The sequence below is a fragment of the Coturnix japonica genome, chromosome 3 (assembly GCF_054131305.1).
Source record: "Coturnix japonica strain WE chromosome 3, WE-NBRP24, whole genome shotgun sequence".
NCBI lineage: Eukaryota > Metazoa > Chordata > Aves > Galliformes > Phasianidae > Coturnix > Coturnix japonica.
In genome coordinates this window covers 71,675,483-71,698,173 of record NC_140665.1, presented here as the reverse complement: position 1 = coordinate 71,698,173, position 22,691 = coordinate 71,675,483, and the positions used below count along the sequence as shown (strand labels likewise).

The following is a 22,691-nucleotide window of genomic DNA, read 5'->3' as shown; positions in this document are numbered from 1 at the left end:
TGACAGACCAAAAGATTCAGAGTAGCTGATTTGCTGAGATTCTGTTGCATTGATAAATCAGTTATTAAATGTAAATAATAATATAAAGTGGAAATCCCCTAAGAATAAAAGCAAAAGCTAAGTAAGAGTTGTGGCTGCAGTATCACTGTTGCCTCAGCTTACTTACCAGTCTTGGCTTAATAAGTCATTGTATTTTCTGACATCACTCAGTACTTCGCCAAATACACTGGGTGAATGCAGGAGCTTAGATATCCACGTTTAGAAGACAGTAGTGAAATGGTTGCTTTGCATCTTATTCACTGAATGTAGGTATATGAATATATTTAATTGAAGATTCTACTGAGGAATGACTCTGCTCTTGTTTAATGTAATGGCTAGTATTTATGCTGCTATATATATATACAAGATACATAACAGTTACTGTTTTTGGATGAAAAAAAGAGCACATACAGCTTAACTTGTATGCTTTTCTGTATGCATTCAGGGTAAAAATGAACTATGAACATCAGATGCATGCTATGTCATATTGGCAGCAGCAGTTCAGAGATGAGGACAGCTTTATAAGTGTTTTGGATTCATGTTTTCTTAAGTTTATATTCTTGTCCTGGTTTGCTAAAGTAAAGTCTTGCTGTCAGTCTCCAGTGATTAGAATTTTCTCCTTTACATATATCATGGTTATAGAGTTGTTTTCTAATTGAGCAGAGCATCCATCAGAAGAACAGTTTTTTATAGCTGAGGAAGATCTGATATTGAAAGCTGACATAATTCATTCATTGTTCATAAAAGACTGTTTTCAGGGAAACTGAGGAAGAGAGACTTTATAGCATTCTTGGAAATGCATTCAGAAATGGAATGGTGTAGTTAGTGAGCTTACAAATACTACTTACTGTTAACAACCCCAGAGTCATTCAGATTGCCTGATTTAGTGGCTGGCAACCCCGTCTGCGGCAGAGAGGTTGGAAATAGATGATATCTGAGGTCCCTTCCAATCCAAGCCATTCTGTGATTCTATGAAAGCTTCTGTTAAAGCAGAAAGAGATAGTCTTTTTCCTCTGGAATACAGTGTATCAGGATGCATGTATAAGTGCATTTAACTCTGCAGTGGGAAGTTGCATATAGCATGACAACTCAGTTTTGCACAGTCAGTTTAGACTGCAGCCAGCACCAGTACAACACTGCATGCTTGCAAGGCCTCGGAGGCATGGCATAACTGAAGTGATGTGCCCTGATCACAGCTCCTCCTATGCACTCAGCTGTGAACTTGCTTGGGTGGACAAGATGAGAGTGTTGTTTCTGGGGAGTCTCTCCTTGTCCTGGGTGAAGAAACAGGTAGATTTCCCCTTGTGCTATTAAAGAGTCCAGAACTGGTGCTGGGAAGTGCCCAGTGCTGACATCAGAGCAATGATTTGCACCAGAGGGAGGGGACCACTGACGTAAGCACGTAGGCAGAAATTATTGTTATTTTTGTGTTGTTACTGTTATATTATAGAATTTAATCTTTCTCCTATGAACTCTGAGAGATACTCCAGTGTTTTGCTTTAAGTAATGAAAATAGGGGAAAATGGGAAGCTTCCATAGGGTTATTCTAATATGACAGTCTGCTAATTGATTATTTGATTAGCTCTCATTCTGTTGGGTAAATCATGTTCAGGTTTCCCAGAAGGCCTTAAGTCAGGAAGTATGTAAGTTAAAAACTGGAATTTCTTAACAACTTGTGAATGAGGCAGTGCATATGTCATAGTAACATAAGTTACACAGTTGATCCTTTGGGACTATGTTTCCTCCTTTGATATGTGCCAAGGATCTTTCTGATAATTTAAGGATGCTTAAAGGTATGTGATTTTTTTGCTAATGCATCATCTTTCTTTTTGTTGGAGTAATACAAGAATGCACTCTGACATCTTTGCAAAGTGTTCCTCAGCTGGCTTTGTGCTGATGCAGAACTCAGTGCTTGGCTTCATCTCACTGTGGAGCTGCCCAGATTTCTTTTGAGATATGCTTTAAGTTCTCTTGGTTTGGAGGTGACATCAAAGCAGCAAACAAGAGGAAAAGCAATGGGGCAGTAGAAAAGGGGCAGAAATGTGACATGTTTCAGAAGATTCTGTGTATACTGGCGTGAAGGCAGGAAAAGATGAGGCTGAATCAGTAGCATCCTTTCAATACTCTCCATCTTTTTGTTTCAGGCCAGTTATATTTTTGCAGGAAAGTATTTTTGTTATTAAATGTGAAAAATAGAAGGGGTCACTGATAGAATGTTGTTTTTTTCTTTCCATACACAGCTAAGATTCTGAACCTAAGTAAAAATATTCCATTTCTTTTCTCATATATGCTCTTTATGATATTTTTTTCTGCCATTTTCATGCGTCTTTGGTTTTCAAACTGCCTTTCTTGACAGTAAAAGTGAGGAACTGGTGTTTTGCTGCCTGGCAGCACACAGGTTCCCACCAGGTTCCCATAAATGGTCCCAAAGTAAATGTGTTTACAGCAGTAGTTTGCAGAAGCCTCTTGTAGGAGCACTGTAAACTAATTGTACATTTCAGAAGTATTTAGCCATGTGTAAATGAATTATAAAAGAGGAAAATGTCCAGTTTGATCCACTAAACTGAACTGAGGCTTCATATAAACTGCTGATCTGCATCTCCATGAAGGAGACTGAGAAGCTTAGTGGCTGTAGCACACAGGAAGGAAGCAAAGTATGGTATTAGCAAGCAAATTAAGGGCAGGTGACTGACAGGGTATGGGTTTTGAGGTGGAGGCATGAAAAGATAGAAGCAGAACAGAGAGTAGAAAAAGAACAGTTCAGAGAGACAGTAGTGTCACATAGAAGTGCCAAGTGAGATCCTTTCCTGTTCAGGATTTTTTCCATGTTTTTAATCACTTTTGTATTTTATTTTATTTTATTTTATTCTTAATTCCTCACTTTGTAATCTGAGAGAAGAACAGTATGCTATGGCTGCTGCTTCATATTTCTTATAAAATTAATGCTGAAAACTGCCCACATACAGATACCTTACTGTATGTATTCAAATGTAAAATAATGGTTTTACAGTAAGACATCTAGTCTTAACATTGCTGTCCCCAAATTCTATTGCAGTGAAGATGAAGTGTGAGTAAAAAGCAATTCAACTCATGCACTCCCAATTGAAATTCATAAGCATGGAAAATCGAGGCTGAATCTGATTTCTCCTCTGTAGAATTCTGCTTTCTGGCAGCCTGCAACAATGAAAACCAGCAAGCAGTTACACATTTCTAAAAAGAAATGCTCAAAGAAATGGATTTTGAAATGAAATGTCTATTGAAGAAAAACAAGTTTTCTCCTGCTGTCATTCGCTTTCTGCATTCTGGAAGATTACAGTGATATTCTGCCATCTTTCAGCCACTGCATTTATGATAATAGTCATGGCAGGGCTGTTTTGCTCAAGCTTCCAGTTTGGGATTCCTTATTGGTCACAGCTGGTCACAACAATTGCAGTTTTGCTATGAATTGAGGAAACTGGGAAACATTGACTTGGCCAAATGGAACTCCACCTGAATTTTGAAGCACTTGCTTTTTGTTTCACGAATGATGTAGGAAGCAGTGTTACATGAGGAATATCTGCCCTTCATCAATCTCCTGTATGTGCAAGTGATGGGGAGGTGGAGAATTACTCATTGTTGCCCATCATCTCATTTCAAATGTTGAGCAGCAGGTTTGGTATGGCAGATTTCTCTTTTTAATTAAAAAAAACCTGTAGCCCAAGGTTAGTGGCTGAAAGAGGTGCCAAGACTGTCAGTGTTAAGAAATTATTTACTAAGCAAGTAGCGTACTAATTGCAGATGAGTTGATGATACTTCATTCTTCTCTAGCAGTACTAGCGCCAGTATTTCTGTCAGACTTATCTAACAGTAAAGGATGTGTTCAAATTATCGGCAGTGACTTGAAGTCCAGAAATTCTCCAAGCAAACCAATGAAGTGCATAAATGGGAAAAGAAAAAAAAAAAAAGATAACTGTCCATGTAGGAGTCAGGCCTGAAGGTGAGTAGCGTAGGCTCATCCAAGAAGGAATAACCCAAAATGGAAATGAATTCAACAGTAATATCTTCTATGGTGTTCAAACTCTAGAGGTTACCAAACAGAGAAATCTACTTCATGTGGGATGTCTGTGTAGTGATACAGGAAGTTATGCTGTAAAGGTATTTTGACCACTTTTATGGAAACAGCTGTTGTCAGCATGTCCTTGCTCTTGGAAAAGATAGACTGAGAAGGGGAAGTTACGTAAATTCAGTAATAGTGTGAACCTGTGTAATCATAGTTACATTCACTGAGTCTGAATGCCTCAGACTGCTCGTATTTGGCTAGAAGGTTGAACTCAGTAGGTTGTTTTCTCTATTCATGAATGAACTAACTTTTTCTGTGCCTTTCCTTTTCCTGTTAACTTCAGTTTTGATAAGAGCAGCATTTTTGGAAGGCATATGAGCAGACTTGTTTGGTGTAGAAATCACTCTTTTCTAAATTGGGTACTAAAATCAGATACCTGAGTTTAATTCTGTGGCTTGGACGCTTAGATTTATATTCCAATTTGCTAAGTATCACCATAGCTCCTGTTAAGCTAAAATATGTAGCCCTGGAGACACGGCCTGTACTATAAAGTAGCTGGAATAAATGGAAAGCAACAAATCTTTTTATGTGACTTATGAAAACAAGCCCATGCTTTGTTTCAGTCATTTAGTCCAATGACAATAAGTTAATCCACAGATACTCCTACACACAGCACCTTCTGGCATGTGCTTTGGAGGAGGAACTGGAGCAAGCAAGGCTGGGCCCAGCAAGCCCACGTATTGCTGCTTTACTTGGGTTAGGACTGTCCCGCGTATCGATGCAGCAGCCTTTGTGTTTGCATTAGGCACTTGCAATGTAAGTGTGGTCCCATGGCTGTGATTATTGTGCTATTGCCTGTTTCATTATCAGCAGTTAGGGTTTTCTTTTTTCTTTCGTACTTATTTACATGCTTGCTAGAGCGTCAGATTACATGCTCTGACTTAACATAACAGCTGAAGGAATATGAGCAAGGATTTTAAAGCATAGCATCTAAACTTCCCAGAGGTATTTTAAGGAGCTACGAGATCTTCACTCTACTTTAAAGAAAACTTCTAGAACAGTGAATTTGTCTTAACTGTGCACAAAGAAGCAAATATTTAGTTTATGTAAAATAAATTTAGAAGAATAAGAAGCAAGAATAAGATGATCAGAAATCATACTGGTACCCGCATAACTAGTGAAACAGACCTGAGGTGCAGACCAGCTCTATGGTTGGAGAGGTAGGCACTGGCATCTTTAGCCGTGGTCCTACCTTGTAATTTACTTTGTTTTTATTGTCTCTTACGTGGAGATTTGGATTGCTTGTCTAAAAGGAATTTTGAACTTTTCTAGCTGTCTGTCAAGTATAATATTGTTTTTCAGCTTACATTTAAATACATGCACATACTGTTTCAAATAATGATGTTTTTAACATGTACCCCACTGAGAGTTCTCTTTTCTTTTTTGTCTGTAATTTCTTTTCTCTACCATCTGTTTAAAAAACAAACGTTAGTTAAAAATCTTCCTAAATCATAAATAGCATTTGTAAGTGAAGAATAACTCTACTAGTCATAAATTAATTCTGCTTCTGTTTGAACTTTACAATAACTGAAAGATTTTCTTGCAGAAATTACTGTTGCCATTTCCCATTTTCCATCCAATTTCTCATGACAGACAAATGAAAAAGCCATTATTATGTAGTCAGCAAAACAGTAGAAAAAAGGTCAAGACAAAGACATAAATAATAGTTTTCTCATGTCTTTTTGTATTACCAGGTTTTTCTGCATAAACACATCTAATCTGAATGCATGGAGGAAAAGATGGGCAAAGGGGCTGAATTACGTGGGGATGTTAATTAGTAGTAATTGGGGATGGTGAGGTCTTACAATAGCATTTTCTAATTGAAGTCACAGAACTGGCGTTTCAGCAATGATTTCTGCTTCAAAGATCAAGAGAGATTATTTATTCTTACCACTTTCTTGTCTGCAGCTCTCAGAAGTTCAAGCAGGCCAAGTGACTTCCATCACTTATGAGCACTGCTGAGAAGAGCAGTGAAACTGCACTGAAAGTTGAGGGACCATTTCCCTCTGTGCAGCCTTCATCTCTGAGATAGAGTATTTGGGCACCTCTCTAACTGTAAGGAGGTGGCCACTGCTCCAGTTTTGTTTAACACAAAGGTTCATTTGAAAATGCATCATTCTTTCAAAACAAAGCAACAACAAAACCCCATGCTACACAGTGATGTTCATATAATATTCATATATATAATATGTATATGAGTTTTCTGAAGGATGTGCTTGTTGTTGGGGTCCATACACTGTTTTGCAGTCTTTCTTTCTCCTCATCTCAATGTCATCTCAAACGTGATGGCATTGTGGTGTGACTAATCCAGAAATACAAAGATATACTATCAAGGGTTTCCATTCTTCTTCCTATTCGACTCTCCCTTCTGTTTACAGGCAGATGCTTTTATGGAGCCCAACAGAAACAGTGACTCAGTGTTGATAAGAAGCTGTTGCTTGGTACTTGGCATGTAAGCGCTGACTTAGTCCTTCATAACCCCTGATGGACAGCCAAGTCTTTGGGGTCTTGCTTTTCGGACTCACATAGCCAAAGAAAGGATGCAAATGGTTTCTCATGACAACAATAGAAGAGCTTAAATTGCGTCAGACACTAAGTCGTGTTTGGCAGCCCTGTAGTCCAGAACTGGTTGTTCTCCACAGTCTGAGATGATGATCATCTTAATCAGTAGTAGCTGGTCATTTAAGCTTCCCAAAAACAAGTGACCACTTACTATTGAATGTACTTCTTCACTGCTCGCAAATAAGCACTTAAGTCTTTATTCATCTTTATCTTTTTTAGGGTATAATGGAAATAATGGGTATATATTCTTATCATTCTAATAAAAATAGAAGAATGTTTTAAAGCCATTTGGATGTGGTGCTCAGAGACATGATTTAGCAGAGGGTTGTTAGAGTTAATGTATTATGGTTAGGCTGCGTTTGGACTTGATGATCTTTGAGGTCTTTTCCAACCTGGGTAATTCTATGATTCTATGATTCTGAGGCTTTGAGAGCTATCCAAATATTGTCCAGCAGTATCCCTGAGAGAGCTGCAGGTACTTCTGAATAACTGTTTCTTACCACAGCACAGGTGATTTGTATTCAGGTCTGCCATCTTTTCCCTCGCTCCTTTCTTAAAGAAAAGATATTGAGGGGAACTTGTGTTAAATTTAGTGACACCTTGAAATAGCTGTCTGTAGCTACAGAACCAGACCTCCACAAATTGACTTGATTTTGTGCTGGTTGCACTGTTTATTTCCCCTTAAATAAAATAAGACTGAGATTAAAAGCACCCCAGGGAATGGTTTTAAAGTAAAAGATGGGAAATTTAGATAGGATGTTAGAAAGAAATTCTTTATTCAGAGGGTGGTGAGGTGCTGGCACAGCTGCCCAGAGAAGCTGTGGGTTCTCCATCCCTGGAGATATTCAAGGCCAGGTTGGATGAAGCCCTGGGCAGCCTGAACTGATGAGCTGCATGCTGCCCATGGCAGGTGGGCAGAGTGGGCTTTGAGGTCTCTTCCAAACCAAGCCATGCTTGGTTTTATGATTCTGTGAATCATCTGCACTGAAGAGTGACTTTAAACTCTAATCTTTGAACTCACCTCCATGTATGTAGCGTAAGGGCTGTCCATTCCACATGATGGTCACTTCAGTGCAGGAGTGACTGATGGGAGGAGGAGGTTTCCCTTGGATCCCTGCCGACCCATGGGCAGCATGAGGCTGTAGTTGGATGAACACTTCAAACAGTTATTAACAGAAGCCATGGCAATTTTACTGAGCCCCACCTAGTAACTGTCACATTTACCAGCTGATTTTCCAAGCACGACCTACCCAGGTTGTCATACAATCAGAGAAATGCACATGCCAGAACTGGGAAAAAAGACAGTGCAGGTCTGAGAGCAAACAAAGTATAAGAGGAGGATGCTGATCTGGGCATCAGCATTAGCCAAAGCATTCAGGAGACTGCACCAGAGATAGCTTGCTCTTTCCCTTTCCCCTTTCCTCTTCCCCCTTTCCCCTTCCCCTTTCCCTTCCTCTTCCCTTCTTTTTTCTCCCAACTCATAAGACAGTTCATTCCTTATGGGTCACTTTGTCCATGGAGGGGGCTGGCCTGGTGGTGTGGGCTGCCCTGACACCCAGGAGCTGATTCTCCTTGCTCATGTAATCATGCAGTTCCCACTGATGGCATTTTCAGGTATCAGTCAGTGCAACCCAAACTGGCAGGCCATGCTTTGAACTTGTTTGTAGTGGAAAGTGCCTGTGAAAACTTCAGGAGGAAATAACTCGTTTTGCCCAGGTGTATTTAAGCAGCTCTGTGTTGCAAAGGGCACTGGTGTTAAATTTCCTTTCTCCACATTGTGATTTGATACTCAATTTATTATGTGTTTTACTTTTGCAGAAGCAGTGTGCCATACTGTGGTACAGAGAGCACTGGCGCTGTCAGCACAGGAAAAGACTGAACTTGCCATCTCCGTTAACCCTCACCAGAGGCTGCCCAGCAAGTCACAGCTATAAAATGTTCATCAGAAAAAAAAACTATACGATAGATCCATGAGAGTGAGTAACAATCAAATCTGTCATTTATTTATTTATTCGTTTGTTTGTTTATCTATCTACAAAGCTTTGAAAACAGGTCTGTGCAGAAATGTGTTTGGAAATGCACAAAAATCCTGGATAAATAACCAAGGGAGAAGAGCTCAGAGTTTGACATGAGGAGCCAAGATACTGTCATGCTGCAGTGTCTTTTGAACTATGCAGTCCCTTGCCTCCCCTGCTGTCCATTTTTACCCCTGTTTAAATGCGTGTATAAGGTTCAGCGTTGGTGGGATAAATTGGCCAGTGTTGTACTGAAATGAGATTTCTCTGGGTGAGAGGCTGGAGACTCATCCACTGTGCTTTGTGTGGGGTAGGGCAGGAGAAAACAGCGTGAGCTTCAGTGGTTTTTCACTCTGCACCGTGAGTGGGTTCCTTTCATGGAGTGCTTGATGAGCTATTTTCCTAAGCTAATATATGTTATAGATATTAACTTTTAATGCATGACACAGCATTGCTGGCTCCTGAACCTCGAAGAACCTCCTGAACCTTTGAGTCTTCTGAGGCTATGTTAAAATGAAAGGTTTGCTTGACATGTCAACACACCTGCAGTTCTGGTATACTTGAATAAGAAGAAATCCCAGTGCAGTCTCTTCTAAAAATCCTATTATTTAAGCAGTGATAAACTGAGACAAAGTATAATTTGCAGTTAATTATTTATTCTGTTTTCTACTTCAAAAGTAGTCCCAGCTATATGAATGCCTAAGCAGGATAAGTACTTGGATACAGAAAAAGCATTGTGAGATGCTGGCTTTTGAGACAGATAAAGCTTGTAGTGCTTTCTGTAGAAGGCTGTGTTCTTGACAGCTTAACAGTGGAATGCATACAGTACCTACCGTTTCCCTGGCATGCAAAGCAGGACTGTTGTACAAGGTAGAAAAGAAGATGAAAGACAAAAACCTGGAGAAATAGTTCCTTGAAACTTCAGCCTCTGAAGTTGTCTGTGTTAAAAGGCCAAACATTTTGCAAGGATGCACTTAATTTCCTTTAAAATCAGATTTCTATTTTTGCATGTTTGTGTATGTTTGTCCTTGTGTAGGTATGTGTACATAAAGCTGTTTTTTCATCCTCTCAGGTATGTGTAGAAAGTGTGAGAGGACAAAAATGTGAGGAACTGTTTTCCTAGAATCAGAATAGCTGAGGGATGTAATTATGTACAGAAATGAGCTGCAGGTCTGTCATATGTATACTTGTGAATATATCACAGAATCACAGAATTATCAAGGTTGGAAGAGATCTAGAAGATCACCTAGTCCAACCATCACCAATACTTCCCAGCTAAATCATATTAATCAACACCACATCCAAACGTTTCTTGAACCCTCCCATGGTTGGTGACTCCACCACCTCCCTGGGCAGTGCATTCCAATGCCTGACTACCCTTTCCGAAAAGTAATACTTCCTAATGTCCAGCCTGAATCTCCCCTGGTGCAGCTTAAAACCATTCCCTCTAGTTCTGTCACCGATTACACGAGAGAAGAGGCCAACCCCCAGCTCGCTACAATCTCCCTTCAGGTTGTTATAGAGAGCAATAATGTCTCCCCTGAGCCTCCTCTTCTCCGGGCTGAACAATCCTAGCTCCCTCAGCTGCTCCTCATAAGCCCTGTGCTCCAGACCCCTCACCAGCTTCGTAGCCCTCCTCTGAACACACTCCAGGGCCTGGAACCAGGTTTGCATGGTATACTCAAAGGAAAGAAATAACATAGCTTTTCCTAGTTGACCTACATCACATGAAGGAGAGTTGCACTCAGGGACTCTGAAGGTTTTCAACAAAACATGTTTGATGTGCTATAAAGTGTTCCTTAGTTGGTTATGTGAAGTATCTGTCAGAGGTTCATCATGAACCAGCTGAAATGAGACTGGTGATGATTTTTCTTTGTTTGTTTGTTTGTTTTGTTTCAGCAGAGAGACAGAGACTGTCTCCCTGGCATCACAGAATCACAGAAGGCCTTGTGCTCAGAGGGACCTTAAAGCCCACCCAGTTCCAACCCCCCTTTCATGGGCAGGGTCACCACACGTTAGAAACAAGTCATTACTGAGATTTGTTGAGACTTTCTGCATCAGTTGCTTTTTACATTTTATTCCAGTATGAGTATTTTAATTCTCATAAATCATAATGATTTACCACTGACAGGACATGTCATGATGCAGCTGAGCAGACACAGTTTTCTCGCAAATTGCAGAAAGCAGAATCTTTCTCACAGATACTATGGGCTTCTTTTAATCTAGCTTGAGATGTTTAGGATATAGCTTCCAAGATACTGTTTAATGAGGTGATTAATTTTAGAATGTGATTCATTTGACAGTTGAAATGTACTTTAGGGTGACATGATATGTCATTTGTAAACCCTAAAGGGAGTCTAACAAAGTAAGTTGGTGGTGTCTGCCCTGCCTGTTGAACCCTTTTGTATACATTTGGTGTCACGATGCTGTCTGGAGAGCACCAGGGTTTTGGAGAGTCCTGAAAATTAGCATTCTGTTATCTGTGGTCAGAACTAAGATCATACCAAATAGTTCCTCAGTCTTTTTGTTCCCTTTTACTCAAGAATCTGAGATTCAGCTGCAGTCATCTGTGACCGTCCTGGGAGGAAAATAATACAATGGAAGTGATAACTTTTAATAGTTAAACAAACCTTAGCTCTGTGGTAAAATTTGCCTGTGAATTTGTGTCTTGAAAGTATATCCCATGCCATGCAACCTATACAATAAGAATTTATGAGAGTGTAACTGTGTTTTTCAGATGGATAGGAGAGGAGTTAGGATGTTTCTGGTTTCTTGTTATCTGGATAAAGAAATAATTTCCTCTTCTTGTGGTATAAACCTCAACCCCATAACCATGTGTGCAGTTTTAAGCACATTGTTCGTTTCAGTGGCTTCAAGTGGTTGTAGATTAATTAGATAGAAGTGGCTTGTTTGTCCCTCATGAGCTGTTGCCAGCCTTCCTGGTAATTACCACAAGGTTGTACAGGGCTCCTGGCAAGGGTACTAAACATCTGCTCAAGAGCAAATCCCCAGGAAAAACAAAAACAAGTGAAAACATAGCTGATTACTTAGGAGACAGTTTGGTGCCACCTTTATGTTACCATGTTGGGTTTGATTTTTAAGGCATTTAAAACTGCCTTTGATAGATCCCATATGCAGTTAGAGTACTTGATTCGTAAATTTGTAATAGCCCAGCTTACACAAATAATCAGTGAAGCACAGCAGGTATGTTAGGTCTATGACATTTACTGTAGCAGGAATAATACAGTAATCATTGGCATTGGTGTTTTATGTGAAAGACTAATCATGCCGTTCAACTGTTGTTTCAGAATGTGTTTCTACTTGCTGAGTCTTCATCTGTATCATACAGAAATTCCACAGCTGTGTTTGCTACTGGAATCATAGGGGTTTTTGGTTGCCCGAGTTTGCAAAGCATTATTAGCTAAGACATACCTAGAAGTTCTGGAGGTGGTTCATAATGTGGTAGCCATGGTTTGTTTGTAAGATACTGCTAATGATGCATTTTTATGGACCTGTTCAAGAGGGTGCCCAGCCATTCAAAGCAGCAACATTCACCATCTCCAGTGCAGCCCCTTCAGGCGTAGCAGCTGGGGGAGAAATCAAGACATCTGCAGAAAGCTCCTAAACTGATTTATGATTGTCTTAGAGAAAAATATTTTTAGCCCACAGAGATTGATTCTTCACAACTTGCAAGGAGATTTATGAAGCAAATAGTACTTAGATATCCTTCACCATTTGTTGTGTATATATTGTTCTTTATGGATATAATACATCAAGGGGACAAACTCTGAAGATATTTAGTCCTCATTTGACTGCCTGCTAACATGAACATTAAAATGAAGGATACTGTACATGATATTAGGATGATGTCAGCATGATTCTCTGTCCTCCCACAACACTAACACATTTGTTGGTATCTGAGAATGGGAAGTAGCTTGGTCTCCTTCCCCAGCTGAGGAAGATTTTCCTATGCTAAGTTACAGAGCTTACTTCAGACAATAAGTTGAGAGAGGATGGCTCCAAAAACCTACATTTCCATGAGGCTGGTAAACTGTAGGGAGCAGACTTTCTTGTTGCATCAAGGTGCTTGTAGGCTGCTGAGGTAGATGGAAAAGTGCCATTCAGGAAGGCAGTATTGAAGAAAGGCTCAGGGTTTTGGGCTTATGTAGTTTGGAGAAGATAAAGTGCTGGGGAGGCCTCATTGCTACCTTGAAGGGAGCATGTAAACAGGAGGGGGACCGACTTTTTACACAGTCTGATAGTGATAGGGCAAGGGGGAATGGCTTTAAACTAAAAGAAGGAGAAATTTAGGTTAGATGTTAGGAAAAAGTTATTTACTCAGGGGATGGTGAGGCACTCAAACAGATTACCCAAAGAAATTATGGATCCTTGGAGGCATTTGAGGCCAGGATGAATGGGGCCCTGGGCAGCATGATCCAGTGGGTGGCAGCCCTGCCCATGGAAGAGGGTTGGAACTGAGTGGGCTTTACGTTCCCTTTCAACCTAAGCCATTCTATAATGTCTCCCACCTAGAAATCCCACTGTGCACGAGCGTAACTCAAGCCTCTGTTCTCTCATGAGCGCAGCTATATCCTGCTTCATTCCCAAGGCTCAGCCCCAGCACTTCTGTTGAGCAGCAGTGAGCTGGAAAGGCCTCCTAACTGCATTCATGCAAATGAGACCAGGACATCTCTTCCTTGTGTGTTTGTGTGCCTACCCTGCGTTGCAGCCAACAATGGATATTGTTTCACTGTGTAAACATGGCCTAACTGAAGAATGCTTGCTGTGAGCTGATCTTGCTTCTGCTGAATGTTTTTGACGTGTGTGCGCATGCATGTAGTGAAAGAGAGGGTGGGAGAGTAACAAGGTTGTGAAACTTGGGTGAGATAGACAAAATGAACAGCTGTCCTGTGAGATGCTCTAGAATATGCAAAGGGTACAGTCTGCCTAATGAGTAATGAGGTAATTAAAGAGGAAGAAAAACAATTAAACAGTTGTCTACATGCTGTGAGATTGGTGATGTATATAACTGATGACTTGAAGCATTGATCTCTATTGCTTCTCTCCATGTGCCTGTGTCAGCAGGTGCAGCTTTGTGGTGGCAACAAGGCCTGTCTGAGAGCTGCCAGGAGCCTGAGAGCTTGTGTCTGGCTGTGGTGGACCGAGGGCTGCAGATCCACACAGGCAGCAGAGCAGAGGCATCAGCCTGGCTGTTTAGTGTTGGTGGGAACTTGGGGGGCTGCTAAAGTGATTGAACTGTCCTTTAAGGCAGGAAAGAGTGAAACTCAGTCCTCCCTTTAGCCAAACATACACCTTCCCAATAGGTTCATACTGGATTCATGGGGGAACTGTAGAAAAATCAAAGGAAAGCAGTGCTGCAGGTCATGAAAAAACTCAGGAAGTCACTTAACAGGAATGGAAGGTATATCTACATCCTGAGATAAATGATAAAATGAGTTAGGTTCCAGGAAACTCATTCTTTAATGCAATAACCCACCCTGTTATATAACGTGTTTGTGCTTATGTCATATTTTAAATATGACAAGCTACTTCTCAGAGAGGGCAAACAAGAAAAAGAGAACGTTGTAGATTTTAATATACTCATATGTACCTATGAGCAAATAAACCCATTTTCCTCAGAGAGAAGAGCAATGAAGAGATGGTCAGCATTAGAAATAGGAAGTTTTCTTGGAAGCTTTCTTAGAAAGGTGTCTGATTATTATAAAAGAGTACTATTATATATCATCTCATAAAGCAGATGGTCTGACTAAACTGTACAGGACTCTTTTAAAGTATATTAGAATAATTATTATGTACGCTGCATGGAATAAAGCTGCTAGGTGATGGGTGCTTTTCTTGCAATACTCAGCACCATTTCTGGCGATGAACTAGAGATTTTGGGTGCCTAATGCAGAAAATGGGTGCCCCTTTTTCTTTTCTTTTTTTGATTTTTGTATTGCACCTTGGTTCAACGGTAATAGAACCAGGACCTGTTGTTAGCTGCACTAGTGTTCAGATAGTAACTGAACTTGGTGGTCATCCTGAGAGTGACCTGTGCTCCGGTATTGTATGATTTCCATTTATCACGTGGGATTTTATGAAGTTGATTAACTTATAAGTCTTTAGTCTTTCAGAGTTTTCCACCTTTTTTCTCTCTTTCCTGCAAGGGAAGCTTTTATTTTCTTTTCATCCTTTCTGTGAATGTAGAAGAGGCAATCTTCCAGCCCAGCAGTGTCTGTGATGCTTGCTGTGTGCTGGACTTTCCTCCAGCTCCAGAAGCAGCCTCCAGCAGCCAGACATTTCCTGGAGCTCCTGTACTCATAAATGCCTGACTCACTGAGCTGCTGAAATCTGTGGAGATGCGGCTGGCTCTTGCTGGCCGGAGACATTGCCTCATTGCTGTGGGTCTGAAATACTGATCGGTGATATCAGCCCAAGTGTCTCCTGTCACGCTGTGCTGATCAGGGGACCATGTTGCTGTCCCCGTGCCAAGCTGAGCTGCAGCAATGGGACCAATGGGCTTACCTGCTCCAGGTAAGCAATCTGATCTTTACCAGAGAAACACAGCAAGAGCAGCTGCTTATTGTAAGAAAAAAAAAACAACAACAAAAAAGCGTTATTAATGAATGAATGAATGAATTAATTAATTAGGTCTTCCTGTCTTGATTTCTTAGCAGGCTTGAATATCTCTGTGCTTCCCAAAAAGATAGGGGTAAGAGAACTACAGGGTCCCTGGCACAAGGGCTCTGCTGCTTGGAGGAAGTGGCAGTGATTTGAAATGGTAATCAAGGCTTTAAATCTGGGCATTAGGCACTGGCAGCAGGGCCTTTTGCGGTGTCTGTAATCATGTTATTGGTTTATTTTGCACTACCTGGGTGCAAAAGAGCAGTGGAACCTTTAACTGCAGCACCTGGGCATCTGCTGCCTTCTCTCTCAGGCTGCCTGTACAGACGCATTCAAGAGAAGATGCTCTGTGTGTCTGAGGCACATGGAGAGTTAAAGCTGGTGGGAAGGGGGTTGGTGTCAGAAGGGGAGTTAGGAGTTGCCATCCTCCAAAGTTGCCCTTTGTTTGTCTGCGCCAGCTTGGGAGAAAAGGAAAGTTGGACCCTGGGGTGTCAGGGCTTTGTGTCCTGATCAGACACACTCCTCTGAGTTGTGAAGCATCCAAAGCATGTGCAGCTGAGGAAATGTAAAGCAGCTGGAGCCAGCGATGTGACCTGTTGTGTGAAAACTGTTCTGTAAGGTAGCTGGCATTGGGGGCATGGCTTGTTACATGACTGCCCTGCTGCAAAGGAGACCTGCTGCTGTTGAAGGCTTCAGCAGTGAGATGGAAACCCATGTGAGACTTACAGCTGGATCAGCTTTTGTATGTGATCCAGAGGAGGGAAGAAGGCAAACCACATCACAGAGTAGAGCTGCCACAGGCAGTCCCTCTGGGCTGTGGGGCTAATGATCACCAGAAAGAGCTTACTGCTGTCACCAGAAATGAGTGAGACAAGCTGTGAAATGAGTGCAGCTTCCAGCCTCCACCTCTCGCAGGTACACACACACTTGTTAGCGTGAGTGCTTCCTGGCAGCACTGTGCTTTGCACCGTCTGAATCACTTGAGCGCTTGTGTGTATTTGAGGTCTCTGGTGCTTCAGCCAAGTCATAATGAGCATCTGTAGTTTTTTGGGAGTTTTATTAGAAATGTCTGTGTGCTGGGAAAATGTTTGCATTCAGCTTTCTGCAGTGAATAGTAAAAAATCTCTCAGTGTCAGTGATGTTGCTGATATATATATATGTGTGTGTGTGTGTATAAATTTAAAGGATAAGAAAACCAAACAGGTTCTGATCGGAGTTGTTTTGCAGGGTGCAGAGCTGGCTGTCATTGTGCTGTGCATGGCTCCAGGTTGGGGCAGCCAGGCTGGCTGTTGGCTGGGGCAAACAGGTGACGGTACAGTACATTTGGAAACCACTGTTGCACAGACAGGAGCTGGCATAGGAGCAAACAACTTCACTGCCTGGAAAGCTGACAGAGAACATAGTTGGCGTAAAGCTTGCCCTGCTCCCTGCGGTAGGCTTGGAGGGACAGGAACGTGCTCCTGGCAATGGGGACACTGCCCAGGAGGAGGCAGGGCAGCCAGGTTGTGGGGCTTCAGCTTGCTTCAGTAACATCAGAAAAGCAAATACTTAAGGCAGGTGAGATTGAACTTGTGTTACTTTTCATAGATCAAACTATTAATGATAGGCCACCTTCAGGGTGCAGCTCTCCAGCTGCCTGGGGTATGGTGCTGTTTCCTTGTTATCCCTTGCTGGGCTGCTTTTGAGGCCTGGGATGTTTTTGCCTTGTTTCTCTCTCTGAATAAACACATATTGATCAAAAAGTAATGTAGATCTTGAACCATCCAGAGATTTAGGATGACACTTTGGTGACACAGAGGACTGCAGTACCCTACTGACCATTCTGTTAAGCAGGGTTGCAAATCCTTTTTTGTTGCTGACGTGGACTGGTGAATATGACCTTGTAACATTGGAGTGAGATTAATTAAGTGGTCTCACTCTGTGTATCTGGAAGACAAGAGGATGGTGTACCCACAGCAACCCATGCACTTTTTTCCTTCTCGTTGGGTGTTTCTTCTTAGTACATGAATGGAAATGAAATCTGGTAATGAGCAGTATAGTGATATTTCAAGTGAAAGGAAGATAAATTGTCTGCACACATACAGGCTATCTTGATGATGTTTTTGCTGTACTGAAACAGTGAGATAGCCAGGTGTGAAATACTACCAAAGTAAAGGTAAAGCTGAAATCCTCCTGCACTGGGAGGTTTTGGATCCTTAAGCTCAAAGTGTTCTGCAGGTAGATTTTTTGGAAGCATGTCACAAGTCTTTTATCAGCTCTGATGGTTTGTTGTATTGGGCGGGTCATTGGAGATAGAAAAGAAGAATTTGCTCGCAGTCATTTCCCTGGTTTGCATGAAGAATGCTAAATCTGAATTGACCCCAGGGTCAGTGTGGTGTGATGTCAGCACCTCTCTGGGGATGCAGTTTCTCAATGACAGCAAGGATCAGTGTTTCCCAGTTTCAGGTTGTGATCCTTGACAAAGGTGTCCTTGGAATGGTTTGCAGGAGGCTGTGAAGCGTTTTATACCAGTGAGAGAGCAGTCAGCTGCCTTTAATTGCTGACTGCTCTCAGTCCCAGTGCAGAGATTTGTGTATTTATATCTGCAGCCCATAAGTATAACTTACCCTTGCTCCCTTGGTCAAAACAGGCTGAGGTGCTGATAGCAACAAAGGGAGTTAACTCATCCTTCGCTGATGTGTTGTCTGGGAGATGTAGGGAGAAGGAGAACAAAAAGGGGCTGCACAAATACAGATCAGGCCAAAAGAGAGCGATGCTTTCAGAAAGTTTAAGGATTTTTGTCCACGGATGAGGGGAATTAGGACTCACTGAAAATGTGTGTCTGTGTGCACTCCCTCTGCCTTGCAGTACAAGTGCAACAGTCCTTTCCAGGAGGCTTAGAGGTGTTTTGTTTGTGACCCCCCTCCCAAACCGATGAAGAGATGAAGCGCTCGGGGAGGAGCTGCTGCAGTGCCTCCTCTGTGAAATGTTGCTGACAGCGGTGTTGTTGTCTGATCCACAGGTCCAGAAGATGGCATAGGAGCATCACTGCCTTCCAAGGAGCCGGGGTCCTTTCTCGCCTCCTCACATGCTGCTTGAACTGCTCTGAAGCCTTTGTTTTTGGACCGAGGAAACCTGTGAGCTGCTTGCCCTGCAAACCTTTCTCTCCTAATTCATGAGCCAGCAGGATGTGGTCGCTGTGCTTTCAGAACGGCTTCTCATAGCTGCGTACAAAGGCCAAGTGGATAATGTGGTGCAGCTTATCAACAAGGGTGCCAAGGTAGCAGTTACCAAGGTAACAAGAGAAAAACGCTTTACAAAATCCCTGGGAACTAACGTAACTCCTAAGCCATTGTCTGTGAAAATGCCCTTGTGGCTTTGCAATTCTGAATGTAACTGAGGCTAGCGGGGCTGAGATTTCCTTAAAGTTTATACGTATTAGCTCATGTAAATTTACTAAAATAGTGCATGTCTTGTAGTTAGACAGTTTTCATTAGTTGCATGTACAGCTGTAGTGAATGCAGAGTCCTTACAACGTACTGTGCTGGTGGAGGCACGGTGACATTCTTCAGAATGTGCGTTGACTTTTGTATGATGTGCAAAAATGGAACAATTCATCGCTGTTGGGGGATGAGAGGAAGGGGGAAAGCCACCTGTTGTGGTAAGATAAAGGCATGTAGAAAGCATTCCTTTGCTGTTAGAGTCTATTGGTACCACAGTCGCACTTGTGTCTGGTATCTTCACCCTTCTCACGCTGTGTAGTCCCCATCCAGCTGCAGACTTGGGTTTGCAAACCGTGGTCCCTAGACCTTAGAGATAAAGTCAGCATCAAAGGATTTCTGCTTAGATTTTAAGAGAATCCAAACAGATATTCACTTACTCCTATATCTCAGTGTTAGAAATAATAGCAAATAAAAGATGAGATAAAATGCAGCTGTTGCAGAGAAGGCAAAAAGCCTGAAAGCAAATTAGGTAAGCAAGATCTTCAGAGCTCTAACATAAAACCTGGGACATCCTGTTTTGACAGACTGTTGTTCTCTGTCATGTCTAGTCTTATTTCTGTTTCCATATTGGTTTTGAACACAATATATGCATGGGAGCTAGTATTCACAGATAGAAAGCAAATGTGAGTGCATGAGATAAGATTATTTTTTTCCCCCTGTATTTATCTGTCAGCGACAGTTGTTTGCTTTGTCGTGTTTTGAGCTGTAGGTAGCATTGATTTTGAAAGCTGGAGTGAACTGAGGGTAATCATTTTGAGTGAATTTTGCATGCTAAAGCTGAGTGTTGTTTTGCAAAGATGTAATAAACGTGAATGGTCCCATAAGGATATCTGTTTGTCTCTATTGTCCAGGTGACTGTAGTTAATCAACAGCTATTGGAGGTGGTCAGTAATAGAAATAAATTAATACATTTGATTAATAATGGTTTTGTTTGGTTGTTCTGCAATGCTTTAGTTTGTTTGTTGTATCAAGTTTATTGAGTTTAGAGGTTTCTGAGGGACCTACCTGAAAATATATGAAGCATTGAAAGGATGCCACTCTTGCAAAACTGGTATTTTCTCCTTGTTAAGGCTGTTGTCTTTGCAGTCATCAATGCTGTCTTGTAATTACAGTAACAGTAAAGGCGTATTGTGTAAATCGTACATTCAAAAACAAAATCAGGTTAATCTGATGGATGCAGATAAACCAGATATGAAAAAAAAAATGTCTTTCCTATATGTTATTTAGCTAGCTTCCTGCTTCCACTGCTTTCTTTAATGTTCAGCCTTTGCATGGAAAATCAGATAAAAAGTCCCTTGTTGGCAAAACAGCACAGGTGCACAGTGCTGCCAGATTCACTGGAAAGTCATGCAGAGTCCTCGGCCTTCAGGTGAGCTCTGAGACCATCCCTGGGGCTGACCTGGCACTCCAGAGTTGTATCTGTTGTTACCTGGAGGCTGTGAGTCATCCCCATAGAGCTCAGGATGGGTTGTGACACAAGCTGTCCCTCTTGCCATTGTGGATGCAGCCTGGCATGACAGCAGGATAGACCTGCAGCAACCTCTGTTCAGAGAAGATGAAATAAGGCCTGAAGGACTGCAGAGGCTCTTGGAGTGATCAAGGCTACATGTTGGGGGTGTTTTGGTGGCACTAGAGCACTTGCTCCTCTCCTGTTGTGTGCCAGGTGAAGGTGAGCTCAGTACAAATCAAAAGGCGTGAGATCAAAGTGCTGCCCTCATCAAAACCCATCAGTTCAGGCTCAGTAATGTCTCATCCCGGTCAACACAGCATGCAGTTTGCTTCTGGCTCTCACCCAGCCAGCTGCACAGGGATAGCACAAGCAGATTTGCCTATGAAAGTCTCTATAAACATATGTACCCTGAAAGAGCTTGGCTCACTAATCTAGTGACACAGAGGCTGGAAGGAGAAAGAGGCATTTAAAGTCAAGGACAAGGTTGTCACAGGATTGAATGAGGCTCGTGTATCTTTAAACTGGAAATTTTAAGGGATTTTTTCAGCCATTAGTGAAGGTGGGTTAGTTCTTCTGTGGTCTTTCAATAAGCAGAAAGGCCCAAAATACTAAATACTTTTAAGATAGGAGTTGTTAATTTTATGTTGGGAATTGGATGACAATTAGGGAATTATTGATTAAGCTCTCAGATGAACTGAAGTGCAGAGCCTTCTCACCTAGCCAAGATAAAACCCACTGCAAAATGCAGCCTAAAAGTAAATGTAAATTTATTATTATTAAATTAAGCTCTCTTCTAGTTGTATACCTTCTATTTTTATTCATAATCTTCAGTTTGTTCTGTGAAATTAATTTTAAATTCTACAGATTTGTTCCAAAGAAAAAAATGACTTCTGTACTTTTCAGCCAAAATTCCTCCTGAATTGTACCAGAGTGTTACTGAAGAAAGATATGGCAAGGCAAAGCTCTTTGGATAGAGAGGAACAGTTCCCTCATCACTTTAGGCTTGAAATGAGTTTCTGGTATGCATCTGTAAGCACAGACTGATTCCTGTGGAAAAACACCATGCAGAGCCACAGCTTGAAGGGACTGGGGTCTGGACCTTTATCCTGAGGAGTTCTTTATTCAAACCTGGTTAATTGAGCATGGCTTAAGGAGAATGAAGCATATTTTCCATAACAAACCAAGGACTATTAAGTGCTGGATAGATGGCAAGCTCGTCCAGTTCTATTTTTACTTAAAAATGGAAGGTCAAATGATACAGTTAATTGCTGCTTCACTAAACAGTAGTTCAGCTGCAAAACAACCTTTCCTTTTTGTCACCTCTAACTGGATGATTCCAGAAGAAGAATATGGAAGAATCAAAATTCTGTGTAGAATTGGTGTGCCCAAATGCTCACTTCAGCATTTCCTCCTGGGTGCATTTCTTTTTGACATCATTAATAGCAAGTCACCTGTCCAGCTGATCCTTCCATTCCTGTTGCAGTCAGTGTGGAAGTGTATGATCCCACATCCTTACTGCCACCAGGTACAGCTAAGGGCATGTGGGCTCTTTCTGGATTTCATAGAATCATAGAATTACCCAGGTTGGAAAAGACCTTGAAGATCATCAAGTCCAACCATAGCCTAACCATAGTACCCTAACTATAACAACCCTCTGCTAAATCATATCTCTGATTTGATACATTTAAAAACATGGATGGAAAAAGGAAGTAGAGCTGATGGTGACGATGCTGCTGGCCATCTGACGATGGGGAAGAGGTGATGGTGGTGCTGCATTGCAGGTGCACGTACACATCGTCCTGGTGCTGGGCCCTCTGCCACAAAGCCATGCAAAGTGATGGTGAGGGACAGTCTTACTCACAGTGCCTGGTGCTTCACTGCTCTTCTTTGGGCATCTTGTCAGCCACAGTGCTGTCACTGCTTTGCCTGCTTGGACAGAGAGATCATTTCCATTTTTGAGCCTTTCTGTCTGGCGTTCTTCACAGGAATGAAATTTATAGCTATTTTCTCTATGAAAAAGGAAAAAGCAACAACCAAAAAAGCCCCAACAAAGTCAAACCAAAACAAAAGCAAATAAACAAAAAAGAAACAACTAGCAGTACAGCTTGGCTGGTTCCAAAAAGCAGGTTTGTTTATAAGGTATTTTGGTGAATATACTGCTAAATCTGAAAGATTAAGAATTGAGCCCGGTATGGTTAAGCCTTTTTCTTCCAATCCGCAAAACTTGTCCCATCTTTCAGTTCTTTTGTAGTAGAGCTTTCATTCAGTAAAGTTGTTGACAGCTTCAGCCCTGAGGCTTTTGCTGAGCTGCCCTGCCTTGCTGTCCTCCTAGAGCATTGCTTTCCCTTCCTCAAGTTACTTTTAATTCTGACATTGTGAGGTGAGATGGATTCAGGAGGCGGCTGAGAATGACCAGAACT

At 41.7% G+C, this 22,691-nt stretch overlaps 1 protein-coding gene across 6 annotated transcripts in view; it reads left to right on the top strand.

Annotated features, from left to right (window-relative positions):
• Window positions 1-22,691, top strand: part of ANKRD6 (ankyrin repeat domain 6) — an 89,308-nt gene that overhangs the window by 40,302 nt on the left and 26,315 nt on the right. For 4 of the 6 annotated variants that reach the window (XR_014944163.1, XM_085541920.1, XM_015858906.3 and 1 more), the window contains exons 3-4: window positions 8,519-8,676; window positions 18,341-18,613. Coding sequence is in view for 5 of the 6 variants with exons in the window: in XM_085541920.1 (XP_085398046.1) it covers window positions 18,494-18,613 (120 nt within the window). In the remaining variant the exon portion in view is untranslated. Of the gene's footprint in view, window positions 1-3,913; window positions 4,016-8,518; window positions 8,677-18,340; window positions 18,614-22,691 lie in introns of all 6 variants that reach the window. The other 2 variants (XM_085541918.1, XM_085541919.1) reach the window with 2 other exon arrangements.